We start from the raw sequence: 26,862 nt of genomic DNA, 5'->3' as shown, positions 1-26,862 counted from the left end.
GCCTGTACCTGATGACATTGTTGCAGTGGCCGCAAAGTGGAGTCCGGCTACTAGCTGGGAAGCGCTCAGCTCTTTGGACAGTGCCCCTGGCAAGAGGGGTCATCTGAGGACCTGTTGAGGTATAGGCTGGGGCCCCTCGGGGCAGGGTTTGCTTGCTGATGGAGGTGGTGTTCTTGCCAGGAGCAAACTTCTGAGAGAAGCTGTCATCAGTTGCCCAGGGAGGACGGCTGGTAGACTCTGAGGGGCCCCCGCTGTAGGTCCCGGAGGGTGAAGGGTTATAGTTTGGGGCCGGTGAGGGAGTATAAGCTGGTGCAGGGGAAGGGGAGTAGGTGGGAGCAGGGGAGGGGGTGTAGGTGGGTGCAGGAGAGGGAGTATAGGCAGGAGCAGGTGAGGGAGTATAGGGACTTGGACTGTAATTGGGCCCTGGGGATGGGCTGTAGGTAGACACAGGCACTGCAAGCCAAAAACAACCAAAGAGTATGTGTTAAGAATTCATTCTCCCTCTTCCCCCAACACCAGTCATAGAATAATAAAAGACGATAATTCCACTGTTTAAAGGAGAGGCATTTCTGGATACAAGCTCACACACATGTGTTATGGATGAAATCAGGATAGGAAAGTGCCCTACCACTGAGCTACAGCCCCAGTCCAGTACTCCTGAACTTATGGACCAGATTTCATTTCTGAGTAGGAGCCCAGGGAAATAAAGTAAGGGCAACATCAGAGCCCTGGGGAGCTGCACAGACCTGGGCAAGGGATGTGGCTATAAATGTTTACAGCTATGCTGGGTGGGGCTCTGCCAGGCCTTGACTGGCTAGGTCCTGTAGAAGATGGGGAGAAGGGGTATGGGGTGTCTGGACCAGGAAGCGGCTGAGAGTGGGTCAACTCAACATGGACTAGAGGGTGTGTTCATTGGTGCGCTGGCTGGTGACCTGACCACAGAACATCCCAACCAGCACATTTGCTACACCAGCTTTGTGCTGGGGGAATTCTGTCTTCTTTAAAATATTAGTTTTTTTTTTTAAATTTGTGTGTGTGTGTGTGTGTGTGACATGTATGTGAGTCCCTGAGGAGGCCAAAGTGCCTCAGACCCCTGAAAGGTGGAGTTAATAGCCAGCTATGAGCCACCAACATGGGTGCTGAAAACCAAACTTGTGTCCTCTGGAAAAGCAGTAAGTGCTCTTAACCACTGAATCATTTCTCCAGCCCCGGAGTTCTGGGTTGATTTGAGGGTCCTCACCTATCTGTTAGCAGTCACTCAGTAAACCTAGACAGAGGTACTAGCATGATGCAGATCAGGTCTAGCTGCTCATTTGGTCTCTGGCTGCTCCTGCAAGATCCCCCTGCTCCCCTGCATTACTTTGGTTCTAACAGAGTATGTATAACACTCTAGAGATTACCAGTCTGAGCACAGGGAAGAGAATGCACTGTGCTTCCATTGTAACCTCTTCTTGCCTTCACCGAGAGTAGAGAAACTGTCAGGGCCTCAGAACCCAAGTTTTTGCTGCCCCCTGCACTGACCCCCCCCCCATGAGATAGCTGGGCAAATCTAGCTGTGTGTCCTGAGCACATGGTCCAGCTGGCCTCTTACTACAGCAAGGGTGATTCAGAAGCCTCACCTGGGCTCCCGGTCTATTCCACTTGGAAGAGTCTTGTCCTACCCCCTAAAGAGTATGTCAGGGCAGCCTCCCTGCCCATTCTGGGCGGGATGCACTGTGTTGAAGCAGTCCTCCTTGGACTCCAGCTGAGCTCAAGACCATGGCCCTGTCTCTAGTGCTGATTTCCCACCTCTTATCCTGAGCCATCTCGGGTGGCCTCTGGCTCACTGTTCTAACTCTACACCTTCTAGTCCCAGATGACTGGCCCTTCAGATCTGGGAAATGTAAAGGAGCTATGGATCTCTTTGTCAGAGGATGGGTAGGGCTGTGCCTCTGATGGAATATAAAGGCGTAAAACTTCATAGTTCTGCCCCACAGCCATCCTGGGAGGGATGCTAGCTCCCAAAGGCAGGAACTCCTCCATCTGAAATCTTCCTCCTATTTACAGTGTGGGTGAGGTACATAGCAGGTCATCTGAGTCAGTTTCTACATATTCCCTTTTTACACTTGAGGGCATGAAGGCTGATACTAAGTGACAATGAATCTCTAAAGTCTTCCTAAACCCTCAGCTACCTCTGTAGAGAACACAAATTCAATTTCCAATGGCTCACAAAGTCATTAAGAAGTCACTTTAAGCTGGGTGTGATGTGATGTCACACACCTTTAATCCCAGCACTCGGGAGGCAGAGGCAGGCAGATCTCTGTGACTTCAAGGCCAGCCTCAGCCTGGTCTATATAGTGAGTTCCAGGACAGCTGAGGTTACAGGGAGACCCTGTCTCAAAAAGACCATGCCCAGCCTGAAATATTTTTAATACACTAAAATGGGGCTGGAGAGATATCTCAGTGGTTCCCAGAGTTCAGTTCCCAGCACCCACTTTGGGCAGCTTACAACTGCCTGTAGTTCCAGCTCCAGGGGATCCCACACCATCTTCTAGCCTAGGCAGGCACCTAAAGTCCCCATGCACATAACCACATAGACACACACGCACATATATAATTAAAAATAAAAACAAAAACAAATCTTAAAAGATAGTATATTGAAGCTGGGCATGGTGGTACATGCCTTTAATCCCAGCACTCGGGAAGCAGAGGCAGGTGGATCTCTGAGTTCAAGGCCAGCCTAGTCTACATAGTGAGTTCCAAGACAGCTGGGGCTACAGGGAGACCCTGTCTCAAAAAGACCAAAAAAAAAAAAAAAAAAAAAAAAAAAAAAAAAAAAAAAGTAGTATATTGAGCTAAATAAAATAAAATATATTTAAATTTCATCTGCTTTTACTTTTAAAAAATGTGACTACTAGAAAGTTTTTTTCTCTTGGATGGCTTCCCTGATTGAAAGAGTGGCTGCCATGTACTGCTGGTTTGCATGCTGATGTGCAGGATTTCACACAACAATCCACAATGAGGCACAGAGCACTTGCAAGTTAATTTTACAGGTGAGGAACTGGGGCTTGCAGAGCTTAAGTGGCCACTCTAGGGTGGCCGGCTAGTAAGCTCCCTAGCTGCACCATGGCACCCTATCCAGCTCCAGATCCCTACATAAACATTACTTCGATGGAAAAATAGGCTTCAGCATGCCCCTTCAAGTAAACTGGACCCTTGCCCACCCTACGGCCTCTCCTTCCAACCACTCTTAACTGTAGACATTCCCTTCCTCCCTTCAAGGCCTTGTGACTCGCTGAACCACCTCTATTTTCCAAACTCTTCCAAGTCAAGGCCGGCTGGAATCTGGAGCAGGACTTAGCTGCTTCCTTGCCCTCGGGAGCTATAGACTGCCAGAAGAGGCCTTTCCCCTCTAGTGGCCCGACCTGTCAGCTCCCTGGGGAAGAGGCCAGTGGATGGTGGGAGCTGTGGCTGCTTCACTGTTTCCCTGCGTCCTTTAGTCTTCTCCTCTCGAATGCCGAATGCCGAGAGAGACTTGATATCCCATCTCAGAGCCCCGGGGCTGTTGCTATTTCTGCGTGACGGAATTAAGCCGGTCCAAATTAGAAGGTGATATTTCATCTCTAATTGGCAAGTTCAAAAGGCCCCTATCGCACTCGTCGGCCTCGGGACTGTGTAATTAAACAAGGTGATCTGAGTCACTGCGGGACGGGCCCGGCTCTCCGCGAGCACCCGGGTCCCCGCCCGGGCCGCGGGCCGACGTGGCCTTCCCGGGGCCTGCGGTCCCCTCCGCCCACCGCCTGGCGGGGGCCCCAGGTGTTCTGGGGAACGGACGCCCGGCCCTGGCGCCAGCGATAAGATCGAGACCGCGAACGCCGCCCTGCCCGGGCCGGCGGGGAGCTACAACCGGGCCTGAATGCTTGCATGCCGGCGTCGTGTACTCCGCCGCTCCGGGTCCCGGAACCCAGAGCCCAGCCGGACGCGGCCCGTACTCCACGCCGGCCTGGCCGCCTGCCAGCCGCCCCCGCAGCCGGTGGGCAGCCGGGCCTCCCCGGGAAGGGAGGGTGGAGGCAGGCCGCGCCTCCGCTCCAGGCAGGAATGAGTTAACGTCTGCACCGCCTGGGAACCGCGCGGAGGCCTGAGGCTCCGGCACGTCTCTCTCGCCTGGACCCCAGCCCGGGAAGTTGCTGGAAAACTGGGCCGCCCCCTGGCGGACCTGCAGAGGACAGGCTGGGGAAGATGCTGGAAGGGACTGGACAGGAGGACCTCCTTGTGCAGGTGCAAGTCTTCACCTGCACCTTACACTTCTCCAATCCTCTCTCCAAGCTCCTTCCTTTGTTCCCCATCTGCGCAGGGATGGCCATTCTGTCTCCTACATCAGAAATTTGTACTGATCCGCTTCCAAAATACCATTTTAGCCTGTGGAGTTTTGACCGCGGAACTTTCTGGCCTTGAAGGAACAGAGAATGGCACCTCCACCCCTCTCCTGGTGTGCTAGACATCAAAGTAGGGACCTCATTTCATCTCCTGGACATAAAGGGTACATAGGCCTCTGTCACACTCAAATGAGAAAGTTCAGGCTTGAGACATGAGGTCATTTGCCTACCGCGGCAGCCTAGGTGTCCCATGCTAAAATTCTTCCAGTCCACACTCAACTCTGCTGTTAGAGTGAACTTTATAAGGCAGAGCACTGATTCTGTTGCCTTTGTGCCACTGGTCAAATAGAAACTCCCCTAAGCAAGGTCCTTCCTGACCTTTTCTTACCTCCTTCACTCTCCAGCCTCAGAGAAGAACCCCTAGATTCTTGCTTGTAACTTATGGACTCTAAACTTTATATGTGCTGTTCTTTTTTTAAAAAAAATATTTTATTTTTATTTTATGTGTATGAGTGTGTTGCCTGCATGTGTGTAAGTGCACCCATGCCATGCAATGCCCTCGGAGGTCAGAGGGGGTGTCAGATTTCCCTGGAACTGCAGTTACAGACAGTTGCTAGCCACAATGTAGGTGCTGGGAATCAAACCTGGGTCCTCTGCAAGAGCAGTTAGTGCTCTTAACCCCTGAGCCATCTCTCCAGCCCCTATATGTGCTGTTCTTTACTTCCGTGGCTGCTTGGCCAGTTCACTCATATAGGACACAATGAAGGCATTCTCTGTCCCTCTTCCATATCCTTTATAATGACCCATCTCTTTCCCAAATAAGTCTGTAACTGCCTCCCTGCATCAGTTTACCACATGGTATGTGTATCTGGTAGGGGACACTAAAAAGTGGGGTCTGTCAACGGGGTTGAGGGACAAGAAGTAGTTGGGAAATGACACTGGTCACTCAATTTTGCTGTGAACTGAAAACTGCTCTTTAAAATGTCTATTTAAAAAGCCGGTTATGGTGATGCATACTTTTAGTCCCAGCACTTAAGAGGCAGAGGCAGGTGGATCTCTGTGAGATTAAGGCCAGCCTGGTCTATATTCCAGGCCAGCTGGAGTACAGAAAGATCCTGTCTCAAAAAAACAAAAACAAAAACAAAAAACAAACAACAACAAAAAAACAACAAAACAAAAAAATCTGTTCAAAACTAGGGGTCTAGAGAGATGGCTTAGTGGTTTAGAGCACTGGCTGCTCTTGCAGAGGGCCTTTGTTTGATTTCCAGCACCCACATGGCAGCTAACAACTGTCTGTAACTCCAGTTACAGGGATCTGACACCCTCTTCTGACGTCTGTGGCCATTGTACGACACAGGTGCACTTACACACATGAAAGCAATTCACTCATACACAGAAAATAAAAATAAAATATTTTTTAAAAAACTGGGAGCGGTGACACACACTTATAATTCCAATACTTGGGAGGTCAGAGTAGAGGGATCAGGAACCAGCCTGGGCTACATGAGACCCTGTCTACAAACAAACAAAAATTCTATTATACGTGTATATTATTTTTTTGGAGAAGCATTGTATTATAACTATACATGCAAAAATCATCATTGCTTGCTAAAATGAAGATTAACTATGCTGAAGGGGTAATATTTGGATGGGAAATATGTGCCCACTTAAAAATCCCATTTTATCAGTCAATGCAATGGCACCAAGGGAGCACTATGGGAACACTTAGGACCCATTGCCTGTGTGTGCATAGCTGTCAGAGTACAGAATGCAAGCTTATGGCCTCTCTCTGTCACACTATGTTGTGTTCCTCCCTTCCCTTTATCCCTCCCTTCCTTTCTGCCTTTGTGTGTGTGTGTGTGTGTGTGTGTGTGTGTGTGTGTGTGTGTGTGGTGCTAGGGATTAAACCCAAGGCTTCATACATGCTAGGCATATGCTCTATCATGGAGCCAGCACCTACAACCCCCATTCTTTCCTGCATTTTCTACACCTTTGCTGAGTATCTCCTCATGACAGGCCCAAGTCAGGTATATACCAAGAACATCTTCCACAGCCCTGCCCTTCTAAAGTTCAGGGTCAGAATCCGACAGAAAGGAGGGGAAGGTGAGGAGACTCAGGGCTTGAGTGCCAAGAATCTTCCTATAAGCAAGCACAGCCTATACACCGGGGTACAAGTTGCCCTCCTCTAACCTGGGAAAATATCTGCTAGAGAGCCCTTGGGTTCTTGGAGCAAAGGCTGCCATGGGAGGATGAAATCTATCCTTTGGGCTATGAAAGACCAATTTTGCCTAGGAAAGTCGGAGACATAGGGTTAATCTCTAATCCCTGAAAAACACTGGGCACTGACGAGAAAGGACACAGAGAGATAGAATAACAACCAGTGTGTTCTGTTGGCTCATGGTGGGCCCTCTATTGCTTTGTCACATGTGCCCCATCTATCCAGTGTCAGCTGAGGAAACCACACACTTCACAGGTTGAACAGCTTGCCCACATTGTGACACAGTAAGTTGACCTAAAGCCCTGGGCATTTTTCTCATAGCTTCTTCTCTTCCAGCTTAAGGCAGACCCAGATTCATGGAGAAACAGCTGCTTATCTCTGCCCCCTCTCATCCCTTTCCCTCACCTTGACTCTAGACTCCAGGCAAGAATATTCCCTTTCCTAAGAGCTAGAAACCTCATCCCTGTCTGGCACTGCTCACCTGCCTCCCATGCATCTCCATAGGATTCTAGCCTACAACTATGGGAAGGAGAGCTGAGCCCTTCCCCTGCTGGGGACAACCCCTTGAGCCCTTGCTTCCCTCCCACTCTGCCTCTCACCTGGCTGGTAGACAGAAGGCCGGATGCTGGCAGTGGTGACAACCCGGGGCTTGGGTGCAGGGGCAACTGGACCCTCACTGTAGCTGGTATGGGCAGTGGATGCTGGAGAGGCGGCTGCTGCAGGGCCGTGGGCAGAGGCCTGAGGCCTGGAACCAAGGAGGAAGAGTTATATCAAGAATACTTCATGGGACGTGGGGTGGGGGGAAGGCTGGAGAGATGGCTCAGCAGTTAAAAGCACTGGCTGCTCTTGCAGAGGACCAGGGTTTGATTCCCAGCACCCATATGGTAGCTAACAACAGTCAGTAACTCCAGTTCCAGGGGAATCCAACACGCACTTCTGATCTTCGTGGGCATTGTACCACACGGGTGCACTTACATATCTACAGATAATACACTCATACACATAAAATAATAATAACAAATAAAATTTTTTTAAAAAGAATGATTTATCAGGACTCTCAGACCTAAAGCCATAGCAGGTTTGCTGTCTGATCTCCAGGTGGGAACATAACAGAAATACCCTTGGAGAGCTGCCAGAGCCTGTGAAGTTCCGGAAATCTTAGAGAGGAAAAAGCTACTCTCTGTGGTTAGTGCTGCCACCTTTGGAGAGAGATAGGGAAGATCAGTCAGACAGAAGGACAGAGATTGCCTCACCTCATAGAAGAGAGTGTGGTAAGACTGTGGACCAAGGCAGAGGGACCTCTCTGGCCACCTGGTCTCCTCTTCCCACTCCTTGTGTTGTTGGAGGGAGTAGCAGTCTCAGGTGTCTGAGCAAGAATGTGCTAACAATGCTCCTGGGAAGAAGCCAGGAGACCCCCAGCAGCTCCCCAGCAAACCCACTCTACTTCTTAGAGAATTCTTGTGGCTTCCTCCCTGTGGCTTAGCTATCAAGAGTCCTAGAACAGCCTCTTTTCACATGTGGTCCAGGGACCATGGGAGCGAAGAGCTGGGAAAAAGTGTTCTAGTTCATTGCCCTCAGGAAATGCTGAACTTGGCCTCTCTCTTGAAGAGCTGAAGGCACCAAGAGCTCCCAGAGTTCAGCAGCTTGTTTAATCTTGCCTGATTCAGTGTTTCCCAATCGAGGTTGTTTGTGAAATCCTTTTCTTTATTTAAAACCAATGAATACACTTCTGAACAGGCTCTGCTCTCTTCTTACATGTTGCATATCCTAAAGGGTACATTTGCCTATATCCAGACAAATGGGTCATTTGATGGGGTAGTAGAGAAAGTGAGTCCCCAGTTGTTGACTGCCTATGCTCTTTCTACCTGTTCCCCAAATGGCCCACTGGTTCTGCTAGGCAGAGTTGTAGGATGAGGGATTGCCCTCTTACTAGGACTCTGGAAGTACTGGCTCTGGCATAACAACCTGCCACCAAGGACCTGAGTGGATTCAGGAAAGTCTGGATGCTACTCCAGACAACACAAAGGTAAACTGGTTCTCAGAGTCAGCATCCCAGACCTGCAGGCTGTGCATCTTTGCCTTACTATTATATCACATTAAGGTCATTGTCTTTCTTGCCTGGCTCTACCTGCTCTTCTCTGGATAGATCTCTGGACTAAAACCAGAGGAATAGGGCTTTGATGGAGAAGACATGGTATTTAAGGCTACCCAGCTTCCACTGTGACTGGACAAGGTTACAGATTAGATCAAGGTTACAGTCAGGGTCAGACTTGCCCATTACTGGAGGCTATTTTGCCAGCATCCTGGGAACTACAGGTCAAGGATTGGCATGAGGAAAGGAAGCAGAAGATGAAGACGTCTGATGAAAGGCTGGGTGTACATCTGCCTCCAATGGATTCCTCTAGCTCCAGCTCCTTACAAGCCCATGTATACAGAGAGGAGGTATCTGGGCTCAAAGTGCACCCTTTGACCCTACTTGCTGCAGCCCAATGTCATGATGGGCAGCCCTTTGCTATCTTGGCAAGGCAATGAAAAGGAAGGTTTCACTCTCAATGAGGATATCTTGAGGGTTTCAGGCTATCAGCAGCAGGTTGGCAGGTCCAGGATAAAGGCCTGAAGCCCAGTGCTAGAGTCTGCCCTTCAGTGAGGGGTGGAGTGTGTGTGTGGGGGGGTTAGAGTTGGGGCTAGACTGCTCAGTGGCTCCAGCATCCAAATTGGGAGACCTCCCTTCTCAACAACAGGAACATTTCTTACCCTTATCAATGTTCCTTCTCTGGAAGGTAGCAAAACCCTTGAAAAGAGAGTCTGGCAGGGGATGAGGGGAGGCAGTTTGCTCAACCCAGTCATAGAACCACTCTGGACGCCAAGGCCAGACTCATCCCCAAAGGTTGAGTTGGACTGGAGAAAGGTTGCGGGTAGGAAGGCCACTTTTTTCTCCGGCTGCACCATGGCCCTATGTGCCCTGACCCAGAGGGGCAGGTCCTCCCCAGGGGCTGGGAAAGCTAGGTCTTAGCTGCAAACACCAAACTTCCAGCTCCAGGAAGCCTGGAAAGATAACTGGGCCAGCCACACTGTGCTCTAACTAACCACTCCAGAGTGACCTATCCAGTCTGCCCCTTCTTCCTCCCCTCAGGCCCCCTGCCTTGGCCTCTGCTTTAGTGGATACCCGGTGATGCAGGCTGGGATACAGGAACTTAAAGTGCTTATTGTATTGTTTTTGCATGCTAGGTCTTGTGTATACTTTTTTCCCACCATGGCCCTATATATACAGGTGCTTCTTTAAACATCTTAACTGATGAAGAAACTGAGGTCCTGAGGTTACATCACTTTCTCAAGGTTTCAAATAGTAAATCTCTGCATTAAGGCAGAGATTTAAAGGCCACTACATTCGGGACCTCTGGGCTAGCATGTTTCTCCATGAAGAGAAGAAAGGATGGAGAATGTGGACAAGTTAGTGGCTAAACTATCTGACCTGCCTGGCTCAATGTTCCCAACTCCAAGAAGTCTTCTTTGATTTCCTCTTGATTTCCAGCCCATGTGGATGATTGTATTCTCCCTTAGCTGAGTTCCAAGAACAAGGACTATGCTTGCTATCCCTTTTTATCTAATCACGTGTGTGCGTGTGTGTGTGTGTGTGTGTGTGTGTGTGTGTGTGTGTGTGTGACTTTTACCTGTCACTAGAGATATTCCCTTGAGGGGTAGGGCAATAACTAGTCTCTGTCCTTAGCCATGGCTGGTGCGCTCTCATGAAATAAATACATTCCAACTACCCCTTCACACTCTACACCAAGCAGCACCGGCCTTGGCAATTACCTGGACCCAGCAGGGGTAGGGCCTTTCTTACCTCCCTTTCCCAGTGTCAGGGCTGGCACCTGTGAGCCAGTTACCTTGGACTGTCCGCAGGGCTTGAGGCAGGGGCTGCAGCAGAGGCGATGGCAGCATGGGCAGCAGTGGCTGTGGCCAGGGATGGCGAGGCTGCATTGGGAGAGGTAGCAGCAGGCAGCTGGGCAGAAGCGGGCAGCAGCGGGGTGGTGGCCTGGCTGGTGCACACTGGAGCATGCTCAATAGGGGTGCTGATGAGGCGGGATCAGAAAAGACAACAGGTCAAGGGGGCCCCAGGCCTGGTGAGGCTCTCTGCATGGAGGGAGGTAGGCAGAAGTACCATCTGCTCAGCACATGGAGCAGGAGCCAGGTGTGTTGGATGGCACATTCCCCAGGTGCTAGGAAAGAGCTCCTCTGTCCTCCTGGGGGGCATGATCAGACACCATGAAGGGATCTGGCAATGTCAGAGACATTCTCAATCCCGGAGAGATGTTTACCCCTCAGTTTTTCTTTCTCGGCAAATTATAGTGCAGTGGAAAAGTACATTTACTTATCAACCAGGCTCTTCCTGCTTATATATTCGGTCAGAGGCATGCATTACCTCTGAGGAGGAATGCTCTAGAAAATAAAGACAGAGAGGAAAGAGGCAAAATAAGATATTTGAGTGTGAAGTTCCTAGGCTCTAGAGCCAATGAGAACCTGGGCTTTAAGCTCCAAAGGACGCAGGACACTGACAGTACATCTGAAGATGGACAAAAGCTACCACCAAAGTTGGACCAAGGCTATGTGGACCAGAAGGGGTTAATGTGGTAGAGAGAGAAGGTTCAAGGATGCAGACACTTGTGCCCCTTTTCATGGACTACTTTGGGGAATGGCAGGACCTTTGTTGGACGACAGGCAGACAGACCCTACACAGCTGAGATCCTCATGCCACTGTGTAGCCTGGGTGCCCTAGGTGGTTTTCTACACATTCAAGAGTCATACGAACATGGCTCTGAATGCCTGCAGATCTTTAAGACCTTGTAACTGGAAGCAGAAAAGTAGCTACTTTGCCAGCATGGACCAGCATGATCAAGTACTCCTGGGATAGGAGCACCCAGCGATAACAGCAGAGGTAGACCAGATGCCCTCATGTTTCCAGTAAAATTCCTGGGTATTCTGTAAGCCCAGACTGTCCCTAAAACTGCTCTAGGAAGACAAGAGCAGTCAGAGCTTGGGTTGATGGTATTAGAATTCTGTTCCCTGTGAATGGGGCAAAGAATAAAAATTAAATCCAGACTAGAGAAATGGTTCAGTCAGTAAAGTAGTTGCTAGTTAAACGAGGACCTGAGGTCAGATTCCTAGCACCCCCACAAAAAACATAAAAAGAACAAGCGTGGTAGCCTGCAATTCCAGCATTAGGGAAGCTGAGACAGGAGGATCTCTGGAACTTGCTGTCCTGTTAGTCTCCAGGTTCAGTGAGAGACCCTGTCTCAAAAAATTAAAGTAGAGAGCAATTGAGGAAGACATTTGACGTTGCCCTCTGGCCTCTACATGGACACATATAAATCTCCATATGCACAATCCCCCAACAAGTGCATGCACACACACACACACACACACACACACACACACACACACACACACAAACACACTTAAATCACAGGAAAGCAAAGAAATGCTCATCCATTTTTGTTTGTTTTTGTTTTTAACAGGCTCCATCTCTACTGCTTGGACTGTGATTCTCTTACGCTTTCCTGATAGTTGGGACTATGGACATGTACCACCACACCTGGCTCATTCTTTGCTCCTTTATTGGTATTTGTATTTACAACAACAGTGACCAAACAAATGGAACTCTTGTAAATGGGAATAAGTCTCCCACTCTATGCCACTCATTTGCTGACATCATACTATGTGCCTGACATTAAATTCTTAATGCCTTATAGTAGCTCTCTGACAGGTATTATCAACTCTATTTGAGGATGAGATGAGGAAATGGAAACAGACTTCAACTGCTTAAGAACTTATCCATCTAGACAAAATGACTGAGGGTCATTTTGATTTGAAATCTTAACCAGTATCTCATGGAGGAAGAAAGGATCTATCTCTGATTAAAGTCCCTATTTTTTTCTGGAAATAATTAGAATCACAGTCCTTCCCTTTTCCAAGTGTACCCATAGTGTTTGTATTACCCCATTGTTTCCCTTTATCCTTTCACCCTCCCTGGATCATTAGCCTTGTGAGTCTCATTTTAGAGTTGAGGAATCTGAGGTCTAGAGACATTACCTGTCTTGTAAAACATCACATAGCTAGCTAGCTAGGCTGGTGGCACATACTTATAACCCTAACACTTGGAGGACTGAGGTGGAAGGATTGTGAGTTTGAGGCCAGCCTGGGCTATACAGTGAATTTGGAGACAACCTGGGCTATACAGAATTGCTCTGACTCAAAACAAAACGAACAGAGAAAGCATCACACAGCAGCTTCCAGTTGAAATACATCTGAGATGAAGTTGAGTCCACATTTCTAGCAAGCTCCTTGATGATGCTGATGCTGCTGGTCCATGGACCACTCTGAAGTAGCAAGGTACTAGAGACCTCTGTCTGCCCCAAATAGGAATGCAAAGTTGCCATAGCTGCTTACCAAAATATCATCCAATTACTCTTCTCCGTCCAGTGAGAGAAGAAAAAGATATGAAATGGAGGGAGAAAAATAAGAGTTGGAGAAGTGGGAAAGTTGTGGGATGACTATTCCAGAGGGAAGATCACATTCTCCATCATTGTGTGGGATCCATCCAGAAGGGGCAAAGGTGTTATCCATGTCCTCCCAGACCTTTCATGACTTATAAGTCAGACAGGAGGCCTTGTATGGCCTAGTTTTCAGGCTTGTAGTATGGTTGGCCTTGGCCCTTCTATGAAGTCACTTACCCATCTTCTGCAAAAACAAAACAAAACAAAACAAACAGAAAAAGCCCCACCTTGCACCTGAAAGCCATACCCATCATGTGGCCACCTCAAAGCAGAAGCTGAAGGCCCTGAAGTCTACTGAATTGGCTTTTTGGGCCCTCCTCAGAGTGTAAGCAGGTATGGAAAGGCACAGTTTGATATAGAACATGGGGTCCCTCCCAGGCCCCATCCCACATTTCCAGAGGATCACTGGAAACAGAGCATGCTGAACAAGACAAAAGTGATGAAAATAGCCCCAGCAAAGAAGAAGCTGGCTTTGCCTATCTATCCCCTTTGCTCTAATGCACTACCAGAACAGCTTACCTGTAACCCTCACTAGCCATAGTTCCAAATGAACCCTAGATTGCAGACAAAGAAGTTGGAGCTGGATGGAGGCCCCAGGAAAATTTATCATTGACCATAGGGGCAAAGATCATATCAGGGACACATGGACATGTACATGAGCCTGCTACTCTGGGTCCTTGCTGAGTGGCATCCTATCCCGGACCACTCTCTGCAGACACCAAGCAGCCAGGGCCTAGAGAGGGGAGAGGAAACATCACAGGGCATCTTGAAGGATCTTGGATTCTTGTTCCAGGCCAGTTTCTACATGAAGTTCCATGAGTCTCCAGAAATTTAAAAAAAAAAAAAAAAAAAAGCAGACCAGCAAGCATTGAAGAGAACCCACATAGCCTGGCCTTCAGTCCAAAAGAGAGTGCCCTGAGAGCACCCTAGCCTGGTCTACAATTCCAGAGCTGCCTCCTGCTTTTGGCGTAGGTTCACTTTCCTTTTTTATTTTTGGTGTTTGGGATAGAACACAGGGCCTTACACATATGCTAAGCACACGTTCTACCCTGAGCCCCATTATTTACTTTAAACACCTAGAGAAAAAAAAACAAAAAAACAAAAAACAAAAAAAGCAAACTAAACTCAGATGTTCATGGCTCCCTGAGGGAGGGTGTGGCCAAAGAACACTGCCTAGCTATAGTCCCTCTTTATAGTTCCTCTTTCTGTCTATCTGGGCAGCATCAAGGTGAATCCTGACCATATACTCTCTCTGTGTGTGGTGGCCCTTGGTGGTAGGAATTGGTGGAGTTTTGTTGATGCTGTGGTTGATAAGAATGGTATGTCTGGAACAAAGGGGGATGATGCTGGTGAAAGTGCCAGGTCTTAGGGCTGTGGTCACTGGAATCAGGTTGGAACTGTTGATGATGGTGATGCTGTGGTTGGTACTGATGGTGTAGAAAGGGGTTTGCTATTATTGGGCTATTGATGCAGCTTGTGTTAGCTAAGATAGTGAAGTATGACAATTTCTGCTGGTTGGATGATGAGAGAATATCAGCCAGGTGGTTGGTTATGAAATTGTTCATGCTGCTGTCCACATGGTCCATATTCTATCTTTCAGTTTGGTGACTACTGCTCAGGGGAATCCTGACTATGTCACTTTTCAGCAAGGCCAGGGCTCTCATTACACTGTGGTCTGTATGAATGACAACTATCAGCTGCAGTGGGAATGGTACCCTGCTACCTTTGCCCACTTCACTTTGCCATCAAAATACATTCAAAATCCTATAGCCAAGGGCTCTAGACCTGGACCACTACTAACTAGGATCTCCTCTGCATTCCTTCATCCCAGTCAAAATGACTATTTCAGGATCTGTGATACTTTTTTCTCTTCAGTACCTATGTTCTCTCTGTTTAGACAGCCTGCCCAGCCTACCCTATCTATATACACCCTAGCCCAAACCATCCTTCAAGATCAAGCACACTACTCTCTTCTTCCAGGACTTTTGCCTCTGGAGTCTACAATATGAACCTTGCACTGTGGTCACAGCTATTTTGTCCCTTTCTGAGTCCTTTAGCATCGACAGTAGCCCAGGAGCCTCAGCACATTCCCACAGACATGGGATGCTAAAGGAGGAGAACTCTCCTGTTTATTCTGAGCACTTTATGTGGACCTTTGGTCTGGAGCCACCCAAGGTGCTACCCACAGTGGTCTGGAGGAGCTGGGAGGCACCAGGTAGGCTAGAAAGCAAGCAAGAGCATTTTAGAGCTCTAATAGGCTTGGGGCTGGTGACAAGAGTCCTAGAGTCTATCAATGTGGAGCGATCAGCTCAGGTCCTTTCCCACCCTTAGAACACCCACTGCCTGGGATCATCACTACCTCTGTCTGGTCACCTCCTACTCTACACTCACCCTTCTCTTCAGTCCAAATATAAGTGTGTTCCAGCTTGCCTAGATGAAGGCAAACATCCTCTTGTCCCTCCCCAGGTGGGCCCCTAGCCACACCAATGATCACCTAACCTTGCCCTGGCCCTGGCATCAGGTTGCTGGAGGAAGGAAGGGGTGACAGGCCAAGGAGGAACAGGCTGGTGGAGAGCTTTGGGGTTGAATCTCAGGGGTTATGGACAGGAGCAAGCAGCTTCCCTGGTCAGTCATTCCAAGTGAGCTTTCCAGAGAGAAAGGATGTTTCCAGACAGCAGGGGTAGGAACAGGGCTCTAGTCATCCAGCCTCAGAGGAAGCAGGGCATCCTGAGAGTTGGTCCTCTGTACCTCCTTCATTTTCCAAATGCCATTATCCTCGTATGCCCAGCCTGTGATTCCAAACAGTGAGGGACCAGGCTGAAGGTTAGGCAGGTGGGTAGAGTACTGCTTTTGAAAGGATGTAAGCCTGCTGGTGGGAACTGGAAACTTTTCAGCCAGTGCTGCTCTGATTAGCTTGGCTAAATGCTCATTAGCAGCACAAGAGCAAGACCCAGCTGGATGCACTCTCCTGCCACCAAGACTCTGCTAGTTCTGCCTTCCATCTTCTTTCCCCTGCCACAGCCCCCACCTCTATTCCCTTCACTGTGAACTGTACCTGTATCCGGGTGTGCCCACTGGAACCCTCCTCTCATTACTTGGACAATGCTGAACATGATTAAGGGTGACCTGGGTGACTGGCTTGCAGCACACTTCCTGATGGCAAGGGCAGATGGCTCCATCTGTCAGTTACAGCTGAGCGTGAGAGGAGAGGCAGCAGTCCTGGGGTAGCCTTCATCCACACTGCCCTGTGGGAGGCTAAGACTGCCCGTAGAGCCCCAGTGTGGACTCTCATGTCATCCCTCACCCTGGAATCCTTAGCCTGAGCACAGGCTAAGGGATGGGAAAACAGTGGTAAGCAGAGTCACGCTGGGCCTCACCTGGTGGGTACTTCCCCTGCCTCTCTGCTGGCAGTGCCTAACCTCTCTGTCCCAGACACTGTCTTTGAAGCCCTCCCAGGGCAGGATGCAGGGCACGCATATAGGCACAGCATGATTGGGGCTAGGTTTGTTCATTTCAAATCCTCTTTATTTCACAACAAACATGCTTATATGTACAGGAGAGAGAACTATGGAGCCGGCACACAGGTACAGAGAAGGAGATGTCCACCTGATTCCACCACAGCCTGAAGAGGTCTCTGCCTCCTCTACTTCCTCTGCAAAGAGCCCTGGTGTCCAGGCTGCCCTGGGCTTTGGAGGGCAGCAAGGAAGCCAGGAAAGCCAGGGATTCAGCCCCTTCCCAGGACCCTTGGATCTATGGACAACATGTTCTAGGTAGGCACAAGGCCAGGAGTTGAGGGTGGTGGGCAGGTGAATAATGGTCATTATATTTTCTTTGGTTCTGGGGTGTTAGGTCAGGAAATCCCACCATGTCCTTGCTACAGCTAAGGAACTGTGCCGGGGGTAACAGAGGCTTGGGCTGTGGGAGTTGGGAAGGTCACACTTGGTTGGGGGTTGGAGAAGTGGGACATACAGAGTACGTGGGACTTGGCCCCAGCTGTCAACTCTGCAGTGGGCAGAGGGCAGAGTTGTTGCAGTTGGCTACCAGAGATGCCCCCAGCATAGTTACACATTCTCAAGCATCACCATGGAGCTCACATGCCAGATCTGTGTGGGGGAGGGGGGTCCAGCCTGCCGGGGGTCAGGGGTTCCAGGCAGCCTTTTAGCTTTTAACGTTAAGGATTTTGGCTGAAAGGCCATGGTGCCAGTTGCGTAATTTGGCAAAACGTGGACTGTTACGTTCCGTTTCAAACCTTTCCCTGTGGTACAGAGACAAGAGAGAGAGAGAGAGAGAGAGAGAGAGAGAGAGAGAGAGAGAGAGAGAGAAGAGAGACAGAGAGAGAAAGAGAAAGAGAAAGAGAGAGAGAGAAAGTTGATAATAAAATGAAGAGGGCCTGTGGGAGCTTCTGTGGCCTCCAGAGCAGGAAGGTCTTTGCAGAGAGAGAGAGAGAGAGAGAGAGAGAGAGAGAGAGAGAGAACAGAGACAGAAAGAGAAAGAGAAAGAGAAAGAGAGAAAGAGAAAGAGAAAGAGGAAAGAGAAAGAGAGGGAGAAAGGGGTTAGGGGACATGTCCACCATTCTTCTGCTTGCAGCTAGGACAGAGGGTAGGGGTGGGGAGTTGGTTTGGAAAAGTGTTGCCATCCAGAGGGACAGATCTGGGTAGGATGGGGTGAGACGAGTCTCCTGGGACAGAGTGGAGGAACTGAAGTTCCTGCCTTGCTTGGGTGGGAGCAGGCATGAAGGGGCAAAGGGAGGCAGGCTCCCTGGCCTGTGGGGCTAGGGCTAGGCAGAGCTGCTTTGGCTGTGGGCTCTTGGGACTGAACCAAATAGCCAGGCAGACCCAGAATAGTCTCTGTCCCCAGCTGGGCACCAAGAAGGAGAAGCACCTAACTCCTATGAGGGCTGGTGGGCAGACCTGTCACCTCCCTGTGCTACTTGGTGTTCCTCACCTTCATCGTCTCCAAAGAGAAACCTTCACACGTGCCTCAGGCCCCCACAGGCCCAGGCCTGAGAATAGCCCAGGTATGGCCTAGTGCACAAGTACACACACATACTCATAAGGCCAGTGTCACAAAAACAATGGGATAGGACCTGGTACTTCCTGCCAATGGTACCTCTGGGAGGCTCAACCCACAGCCACTCAGGTGAGGGCACAGCACTGAATGGGCAAGCAGTGGTCAGAAATGAAAGGGAGGAGAAAAGTAAGGAAAGACCGGTTCCCAATGCTAGCTAGAATCCTAATCCTCCTGGCTGAAGTGGTGGCAGGGGGAGGGGGTTCAGAGGTAGCACTTGCTTAGCACATGTGAGGCCCTGGGTTCCACCCTCAATACTGTAAATAAATAAACATTAAAAAAAATTTAATGACTATCTCCATGTCATGGGATGCTACTTAACAATAAAAAGGAACAAATGAACTACAGGTTGAATAACCTTAATCCAAAATGCTTGGGACCAAAACTGTTTAGAATTTCAGGTGTTTTTGAAATATTTACACACATATAATGAGATATCTTGGGGCTCCATGTCTAAACATAAAATTAGCTTGTATTTCTTTTTTATGTTTTAATTATTATTTTTATTTTATGTGTATGAGTGTAGTGCCTGCATGTATGTAAGTGCACCCATATCCTGCAATGCCCAAGGAAGTCATAAGAGGGCGTCAAATTCCTCTGGAACTGAAGTTATGGATGGGTGCTAGCTGCTATGTGGGGGCTGGGAACTGAACTCAGGTCCTCTGCAAGAGCAGACAGTGCTCTTAATCGCTGAGCCATCTCTCCAGCCCCTCATTTATATTTAATATACATTTTATACACACAGCCCTAAAGGTAATTTGTTTTTGTTTTTTGGTACAGGGTTTCCCTGTAGCTCCAGTGGACCGGGAACTCGCTATGTAGACCAGGTTGGCCTCTATCTCACAGAGGTCCTCCTGCCTCTGCCTTCTGAGTGCTGGAATTGAAGGTGTGCACCACCACACCCAGCTTAAAGGCAATATATATATATTTTTTTTTGGTCTTTTTGAGACAGGGTCTCCCTGTAGCCCCAGCTGTCCTGGAACTCACTATGTAGACCAGGCTGGCCTTGAACTCACAGAGATCCACCTGTCTCTGCCTTCCAAGTGCTGGAATTTAAGGCGTGTGCCACCAAGCCCAGCTAAAGGCAGTATTTTTATGTCACTTGTGCATTTTGCTCCCCTCCATCGTGTGGTACTGGACACTGAACCCAGGGCCTCATATACATAGGTAAGGACTCTGCCACTGAGCTACATTCTAGCCTGGAACCTGTGTTTTGACTGAGCTCCACTACATAAGGTCAAATGTGAAATTTTCCACCTGTGGTGTTGTCTTGGTGCTCAAAAATTTTTTTTGGGCGGGGGGCACTTCAGATTTTGGATTTTTGGAATAGGGATGCTCAACCTGTACTGTTCACTCAGCAGCTTGGATAAAGTCCCAGGGAATTATGCTGATTAAAAAAATTAGTCCTAAAATGGTCATATACTGTATGATTCCATCTGTAGGATTTTTTTTTTTTCCAGAGGCAAGTCTCCCTGTAGCCACAGCTGGCCTGGAACTTGGTATGTAGACCAGGCTGGCCTTGAACTCACAGAGCTCCACCTGCCTCTGCAGTGCTGGGATTAAAGGTGTACGACACCACGCTCGCTCGGCCCTGTCTGTGGGATAGTCTTAAAAACAATAAAGTAATAGATACGGAAAACAGATAACAGATTGCTGATCACCAGAGGCTGGGTGGCAGCATGGAAGCCTGAGGAACAGCCTTAATGGTGGGAACATTCAAGCAGTGTTGCCATTATCAGTGTGACATTTTGCTATGATTTTGCAAGAGTCTGCCACTGGAAACATGGAAGCAGGAAAAGGGTATGTAAAGTCTCTGTGTCATTTCTTATAGCTGCAAGTAAATTGGCTACTGCCTCAAAATGAAAAGTCTAATTTAAGAAATGAGTTGTCAGCATGCAAAAACCACAAAGGTCAACTTTAGAAACAGACCAGAAGATGTGACAATGCTGGTCTTACCAGCATTCTGCCTAGTAATAATTACTAGGTCCTGGTCCCCACATCCCCACTTCCCCATGTTTACAGAGGTCCACTTCCCCGGATGCATGACCTGCCATACTCTCACTCTGCCCCTTGAGTCCAGCACATTGGTTCTCTGTAAGACCGTTGCACAAAGGGGGCTCATTGCTAATATGGCTGTAAACCACTAGTCTAGTCCAACCTTTTCATTATACCAAGGGGCTCAGACATGTCCACATGAGTACTCCAAAGCCACACAGAAGCTCAGCAGTGAAAACAACAACTAAGCGCTGGGCACCTTCCCCTGCCACATAATTGTCTCTCTGAGATCAGAGTGACTAGGTGAAGACAGCATGAACAAAGGTCCTGTGGTAGGATCCACACAGTCCTGCAAACAATCCTGACCATCCATAGAGACTACCTAGGACATGGGGGTACAAAATGAGACACAGGCAGTTGCCAATAAATTGTCAGTTCTACCAAAGCCCACTAAGGCTGGGTGACAATGTGTCATCCATGTTCAGTGACAAGATGAAGGACAGTCTTAGACTAGTAAGCCTACTCTGATGTTGTTTTGAAATTCCTGGCTAACCAAAGAAAAGACAAGAAGAGGAAGATCTATGGGAGTGAGAAAGAGAAAGAGAGGAGAGAAAAAGAAAGGAAGAGAGCCTGCCAGGTCTACTTAGACTGCATCATTTGGATGTCCTGGTGTTTCCAGCTGTGGCTTTCAGACTTGCTAGGTGCTAGAATAGTAGGGCCCAATGTGGGAGGAGGGAAGTGCAGGGTGGTATCTGTGCTTGGCTCACAAGGTAGTTCAGCAGGGCCTGGGGCACAACTTCCAACTCTGGAGTCCGGATGGATCTTGAGTGGCTCAACCTACTGAGGAGTAAGCCCCCTGAGCAGGCTACAGTTGGCACACGAGGGACAAGGATGCTCCCTTCTGCTCATGTGAACACTTGGGTGTGCCTAGGACCCCAATGACTATATACTTTGCTTGGCATTTTACTCCAAAGCAGAATGGAACGGGTGCATGCACAGCCCCCGTGGCTCTGGGCTGCTGGAATTCGGAGACATGAACGGCTCTGCTGATGAGGACAACTCTCAAGAAATTAAAATCAGGAAAACAGAGACAGGAGATGTGCACATTTTTGTCCTAGGGGGAAGGCATGTTGAGGCCCCAGAGCCTCCACTGCAGGACCTGAGACCCTGGGAGGGGTTGCCTGGGATGGGAGGAGGGAGCAGGTTGGAGCCTCTTCTCTGGCCCTTTTCCCAGATTTCCTTCTGATGAAACCCTATGGCACTGTCTGTTAATGTTTCAGGGGAAACAGGAAATGGCAGATTAGCTCTTCTTTTACTGGGACCCTTTTCCTTCTAAGGATGGGTAGCTGACAACGAGGCATAAGCTTAGCATGACTGGCTTGTGTTTTGGACAGGAGATGGCAAAGACCATGAAGACAGAGCATGTGTCTTATAGAAGGGAGCAAAAAAGTCTTCTGCTGACTTCCCGAAGGAAGGACCCTTGGGGTACCTAAGCTGTTTACTGGGAGGGGAGGTAGCATAAAGATCCCATTGGGTCTTTGGGAAAGTCTTCCTTGTTCTGTGTGGGTGGCTTCAATGAAGAGAGTGGCACAAACACAGAATTAGCACGTAGAGACAGCAAACCTCAGGAGGAACCTAGAACCAAGAGCTCAGCCACATGTAAAGCTTCTGGCGCTCTACATTTGATCTAAATCCAGCATCATCTTGTTTGGCATTCTGTTTAATGCACTTCAGGCGTTAAAGGGTTAAGCGTATTTCTGGGACTACATGCCACCCTTAGCAGGGCTGGGAGAAGCACACTCCCAGCCAAAAAGAGGGAGCAGCTTGGGTTGGCAAAAACACAACTTCAACAATAAAACACACATGGAGTCCCAGCTGGCTCCAGAATCCTACTCTTCTCGAGTTCTGTGGCTACCATGTGTGGTTAGCAAGTACAGAAAGCTTGGCTCAGGGTATAGCATGCCTCTGAGCCCCAGTCCCTCCCAGAGAGGCCACCATAGGATGCATTGGTCCCAGACAGACTGTCCAGAAAGAGCATGCAGATGACACATTTGCTACCAGAAGTGAACAGATAATCACATGGGCCCCATGCCTCACCATGGAAGGCCCTCATGGGGTCCAGCGGGTTTCAAAACAGCCATGCCACACTCATGCCAGGGCTACAGCTCCTGACAGGGCATAGATGGTAGGTGAGTGCCTCAGACCTGCCACTGACCAGGCGATCATGCCCTGAGACCCCTAGCTCTCTATAAGCTCCTCCTTGTGCCAGGAGCTTGTCCTTTCTTGCAGCAGCTGATATACTTAGAGAAATTTATAGAACTGGTGCTTCACTGTAGGTGTGGGCAGCTGAATCCAGGGGTCAGGCATTTGTGCCCAGCATGGCCCTCTATGTGCCTGCTTTCAGTGCCCAGCCTTTAGACTCACAAGGGGAGAAGCCCTGATGTGAGTGGGCAGACAAGGCACTGGCCCACTGCCCTCACAGGGAGAGATGCCCTCATTCTCCACAGCCCAGCGAAGGCCAAAGCAGCCCTGCCCCTGCCCAGGGATGGAGCCAGGAGAGCCCAGAGTCCTTACTCCTAGACCTACCTCACTGACCCAGGAAAGCCACCCATGCCAGCATCTGCTGGGTCCCTTTGAGGGCCAGGCTTTCCAAATACATGAACTTGAGAGGTTCCTTCCATGTGGCCTGGGAGCTGACTGGGGAAGGATGGGGCTATAGGGCAAGGCCATGGAGCCCAAGTCCAGACACCTACCTTGACCTTCGCAGAGCCTCTTCATCAGGGTCTTGCACTGTGGGAAAAAGGAGTTGGTCAGGAGGACTCACAGTAAACATAATAAAGGAAAGCCAATAGAACTTTGTAAACAGTAAGTCCCTAGGAGTCAGCCAGTCACTGAACACTTCCTGTACCATCCTGCCAGTGGTGGAGAGGAGTGTGCCTGCCAGGCCTCTCTGCCAGGGGAGTTGAGAGAGCACAATGCAGTTGGGAGGGAGTGATCAGAGTGAACCTACAGGCTCTTTTCTCCCAACTCATGGCCTGGAAGCAGTGTCACAAGGCAGGGGCTCATGGCTAGAGTCAGGGGTTAGAGTGGAAGTCCCACCCTAGAAGCCAAAAGGAGCTGACTGACCATCAATGTCAGTTCATCCTCATGGGATGGTGACTTGACTCCTTGGTTTCTGTGGGCCTTAAGACTGAGTAGCAGGACCCAGGATCCCTCTGCCTCACCCTCCTCCGGTCCCACCCTAACACCTTCACTCACTATATTCTGTCCCTGTCATCTGGGCCAGGATGCGAAAGGAGCGAGACTGCAGGTTGGAGGACCGGCGGGCCCACTCATCAGCCTCATCTTCTGGCTTGCTTTGGTTTTTGATGACAGCCTGGTACACGGGAGAGGCACTGTCCACAGCCAGGTCTTTCACAGGGAGGCTCCTGCAGGCCAGGAAGAGGTATGAGTGGAGGTTAGGCTGAAACTCTGCCTCCACCACTTAGTTTCCACTCCACAACCCGCCCCCAGCCTCTGTACCCACTACCTCTTTACCCACTGCTATCAGAGAAGCTGAGATGGGGATGGCCTAGGTTCTCAGTGCTCAGGGATTTCAGAGGTTAGGGAGGACCCAGTAGGACAGTTGATCTTGCACATGAGATTTCTATCCTTCCTAGTGGCTCCTCCCCAGTGCTAACTCTGGATCTGAAGACGTCCCACTCCACAGGCTGAAGTCCTTTTAGGGAAGGAGGAGGTAAGCCTGTCTCCTTGAAGTGAGTTTAGCCTTCTTGATCAGGCCCTGAGTGTGGGGCAGGATGAGAACAGGCCTTCTGGGGAACCTGGAAGTTTCCTCAGGACCCGGACCCCACCCCCACCCCCCTGCTTCCTGGAAGGGCTAGTAGCTCAACTGCAGGAGGCAGCAGGCCTGGAAATGTTATGAAAAGCAAAGCAGGAAAGTTTGTGTGGCCCTGCAAGGGCGCATGGGTCCTCTACGCCATGGCAACACCTTTTTGAGGGGGACCTAGTGATGTTCTCTTGAGCTCTCAGGGTCTGGCACATAGTAAGCATTTAAAATTCTTAGCTGAATGAAATTTTCAGTCCCATATCAAAGCCAGCAGGGATCCTGGAGCCTCTCAGGTGCAGGGATTTCCACCTGAAGCCAAGGTCTTATAGGTCAGATTGTGGATCTAAGTTGCTCAGAAAATCCTCTCATAGGTCAGGGAGGGCCCAGACCAGGCCTAGAGCAACAGCATATGTGTCAACTAGCTCTTTCCTCCCACAAATGTTGAAACTGAGGTCCAGAGAGGTCAGCTGACTAGCTCTAGGCTATGGTAGATAGGGACGTCATTGAGTTACAACTTAGGTGCCCCAGCTCGCTGCAGTGTCTTTTCTTTTTCTTTTGTTATTATTATTCTTTTCTACTTTATTGGAGCTTTTTTGGAAGAGAGGTTTTGCTATATTGCCCAGTACTCACTGTTCTCCTGCCTCAGTCTCCTAAGTGCTGAAACTGTGCACCGCCACACCTAGCTTGTACAATATTCCTTTTGTCAGGCATTTTATGGTCAGGAAGTTCAGAAAGGTCACTTCTGCCTATAGGGGCTTGCACAGACCAGACGCTCTGACCACATGCAGACATGGCCCAGTCTAGGTATGCCCTACCCAGCACCTTCCTGCCCGCCTGTCTTCCCCGGCCCTTTCTAGCGCCCTCTTTTCTGCTTTCCCTTGCCCCAAAGCGGACAGACTAACCAGGACAGGATCCCCCTAGCACATAGGGTGTTTTTTACCCTCTCTGCAGGTGGCTGGGTAGAATTGGCCTAGTCTCTTGACTGGTTCTGTAGGACCTGACTTGGGATGAGTCATGAGAGTAGAGGTGAAAAGGAATAGAGGGTAAATGGAGTTGTCCCTACTTCCCTGAAGGCTCTGCCCTATCCCAGAAAGCCAGGTATTGTGAGATTGTGGTTTAGATCAGATATAGAATCTGCAGATTTCTCTGGGAGGAGCTTGCTGCTTCCCAAGAAGCAAAGGAAAGGGTAGGCTCTTGCTCTTGCTATGGGAAACATTTCCCACAAAAGAAGGATCCCAAGAGTTCCTAAGGTCTTTGGGCACAGCCAGGTTCCCTGGTCCTGACTCCTAGCCTGCTAGGAGGAGAGGGAAGGGATGGATGTGTGTGGACTGTGCAGTGACAGAAGGAAGGTATGTAGCCAAGCCCAGGCCCTGTCCAAAGCCTGTCTATGTGGGGCTTCATAATGCAGAAAGCAGATAGCAAGCATTTGCTGCCATTTTCCCCTGGATGCCCAGGAGGAGCTCCTTTGTGTTGAGAAAGCTGTCAAGAATGAGGCTCCAGCAATTCAGCACTGTGGCTGCCTTCCCACCAAACTGTGTACAAAGCCGAGATTGGTGTCTCTGCTGCTACATGGACAACATAGGCAGAGAGAGGATGGAGCAGGTGCTGTAGTTGTGGGACCCTGCCTTAGAGGCTGCTCTCAGGAGCCACATCTAGCTTGTTTCTTGCCTCAGAAAAGACTCCATGGTTTCCAAAGCACCAAGGTCACCTCTGACATTTACTTCTGAATCTGACTCATCTTTTACTTTGCTTGGATAATTCTGAAAGGCTTTGTCTCCTACAGATCTATCTCTTAAGCGGGTTCTGGGGACCGGCCCTTAGAAGTTCTTTTGTCATCTTCTGGCACTAAATAATGACCCAATTTGCATTTTGACCTCCAGGTCTACCCAGTCCCAGTGCAGAAAGGAAAGGCTGGGGAAGTCTCAACAAATCATGGCAAAGAAAACACAGGATAAAGCCCAGGCTGGTGGGTGAGGACACAGAGAGTACCATTATTGGATTTTTGTAGCCATGTTGACATTATATGGTGGACCCCAAAAAACAAGTATCTGCCATTGTAGGATGTCGTGTGGCTGAGAGGCAGGTGTGGGGAAGGTGGACAGAGCGCCATGGACTGACCACTGGTCCTCAGACACATCCCACCAAACCCACACACCATCCTGCAACCAGACAGATGAGGAGACAGACACTGCAGGTCTACTTACGCCAGTGGCGATGCCCTGCCAAGCAGAAGGAAACCCAGCCGTGAGTGGGCGTCCATCATGGGATAGCAGAAGGGTAGCGCACGCAAGAGAGCAGGGTTAGGACCAGAAGTGAGTTAGGGAAGTGGGATGGGTGAAGGAGGAAGAGAGAGAGAAAAAGAAAACTGTCAGTGAGAAAGAACTGTGGAAATTAACAGCAAAACTGGAGCACATTATGGTCAGGAGGATTCCTCACTGCACCACAGCTGCATCAGCCCAGCACGCTTGAGTTAAAAGGAAGGGGAAAGGGTAATCCTTTCCAGGCCCGCTAGCAAAGGGAGAGGCAGGAGAGGAAAGGGGATAAGTGGGAAAGAGCTTGATTAATCAACAGAGCACCACATTCCAAAAGCACAGGTACCCTGATGATAAAATCAAACAGTAGCAATTTCCCCAAGGTACAGAAAATACAGTGTGAAGAACAGTTCTTCCATTATTTTCCACATAACTTCCCTTTGTGGAAGTTTTGCTACGACTTGTCCCTTTGCTACGATTTGTGAGAGCACACCAAGGACCATGTGACAAATGTTAACAGGAAATCCTTGTTGGCTCTTGAGCTTCGTCAGGCAGACTTGTTTTTCTGGGTAAGCATGAGCTAATGGTTGCGTAT

At 49.4% G+C, this 26,862-nt stretch overlaps 1 protein-coding gene across 9 annotated transcripts in view; it reads right to left on the bottom strand.

Annotated features, from left to right (window-relative positions):
• Positions 1-26,862, bottom strand: part of Ldb3 (LIM domain binding 3) — a 62,764-nt gene that overhangs the window by 17,654 nt on the left and 18,248 nt on the right. For 3 of the 9 annotated variants that reach the window (XM_029559301.1, XM_029559303.1, XM_008824441.3), the window contains 5 exons: positions 23,448-23,617; positions 22,943-22,979; positions 10,461-10,646; positions 7,173-7,318; positions 9-453 (listed from right to left, as the gene is read on the bottom strand). In XM_029559301.1, coding sequence (XP_029415161.1) covers positions 9-453; positions 7,173-7,318; positions 10,461-10,646; positions 22,943-22,979; positions 23,448-23,617 — 984 coding nt within the window. Of the gene's footprint in view, positions 1-8; positions 454-7,172; positions 7,319-10,460; positions 10,647-16,634; positions 17,383-22,942; positions 22,980-23,447; positions 23,618-26,862 lie in introns of those variants that run through there. The other 6 variants (XM_029559302.1, XM_008824442.3, XM_017795929.2 and 3 more) reach the window with 2 other exon arrangements.

This window comes from Nannospalax galili, unplaced genomic scaffold, assembly GCF_000622305.1.
Source record: "Nannospalax galili isolate Female #2095 unplaced genomic scaffold, S.galili_v1.0 scaffold409, whole genome shotgun sequence".
NCBI lineage: Eukaryota > Metazoa > Chordata > Mammalia > Rodentia > Spalacidae > Nannospalax > Nannospalax galili.
The sequence above is the reverse complement of the archived record's forward strand: the minus strand, read 5'-3'. Positions and strand labels throughout refer to the sequence as shown.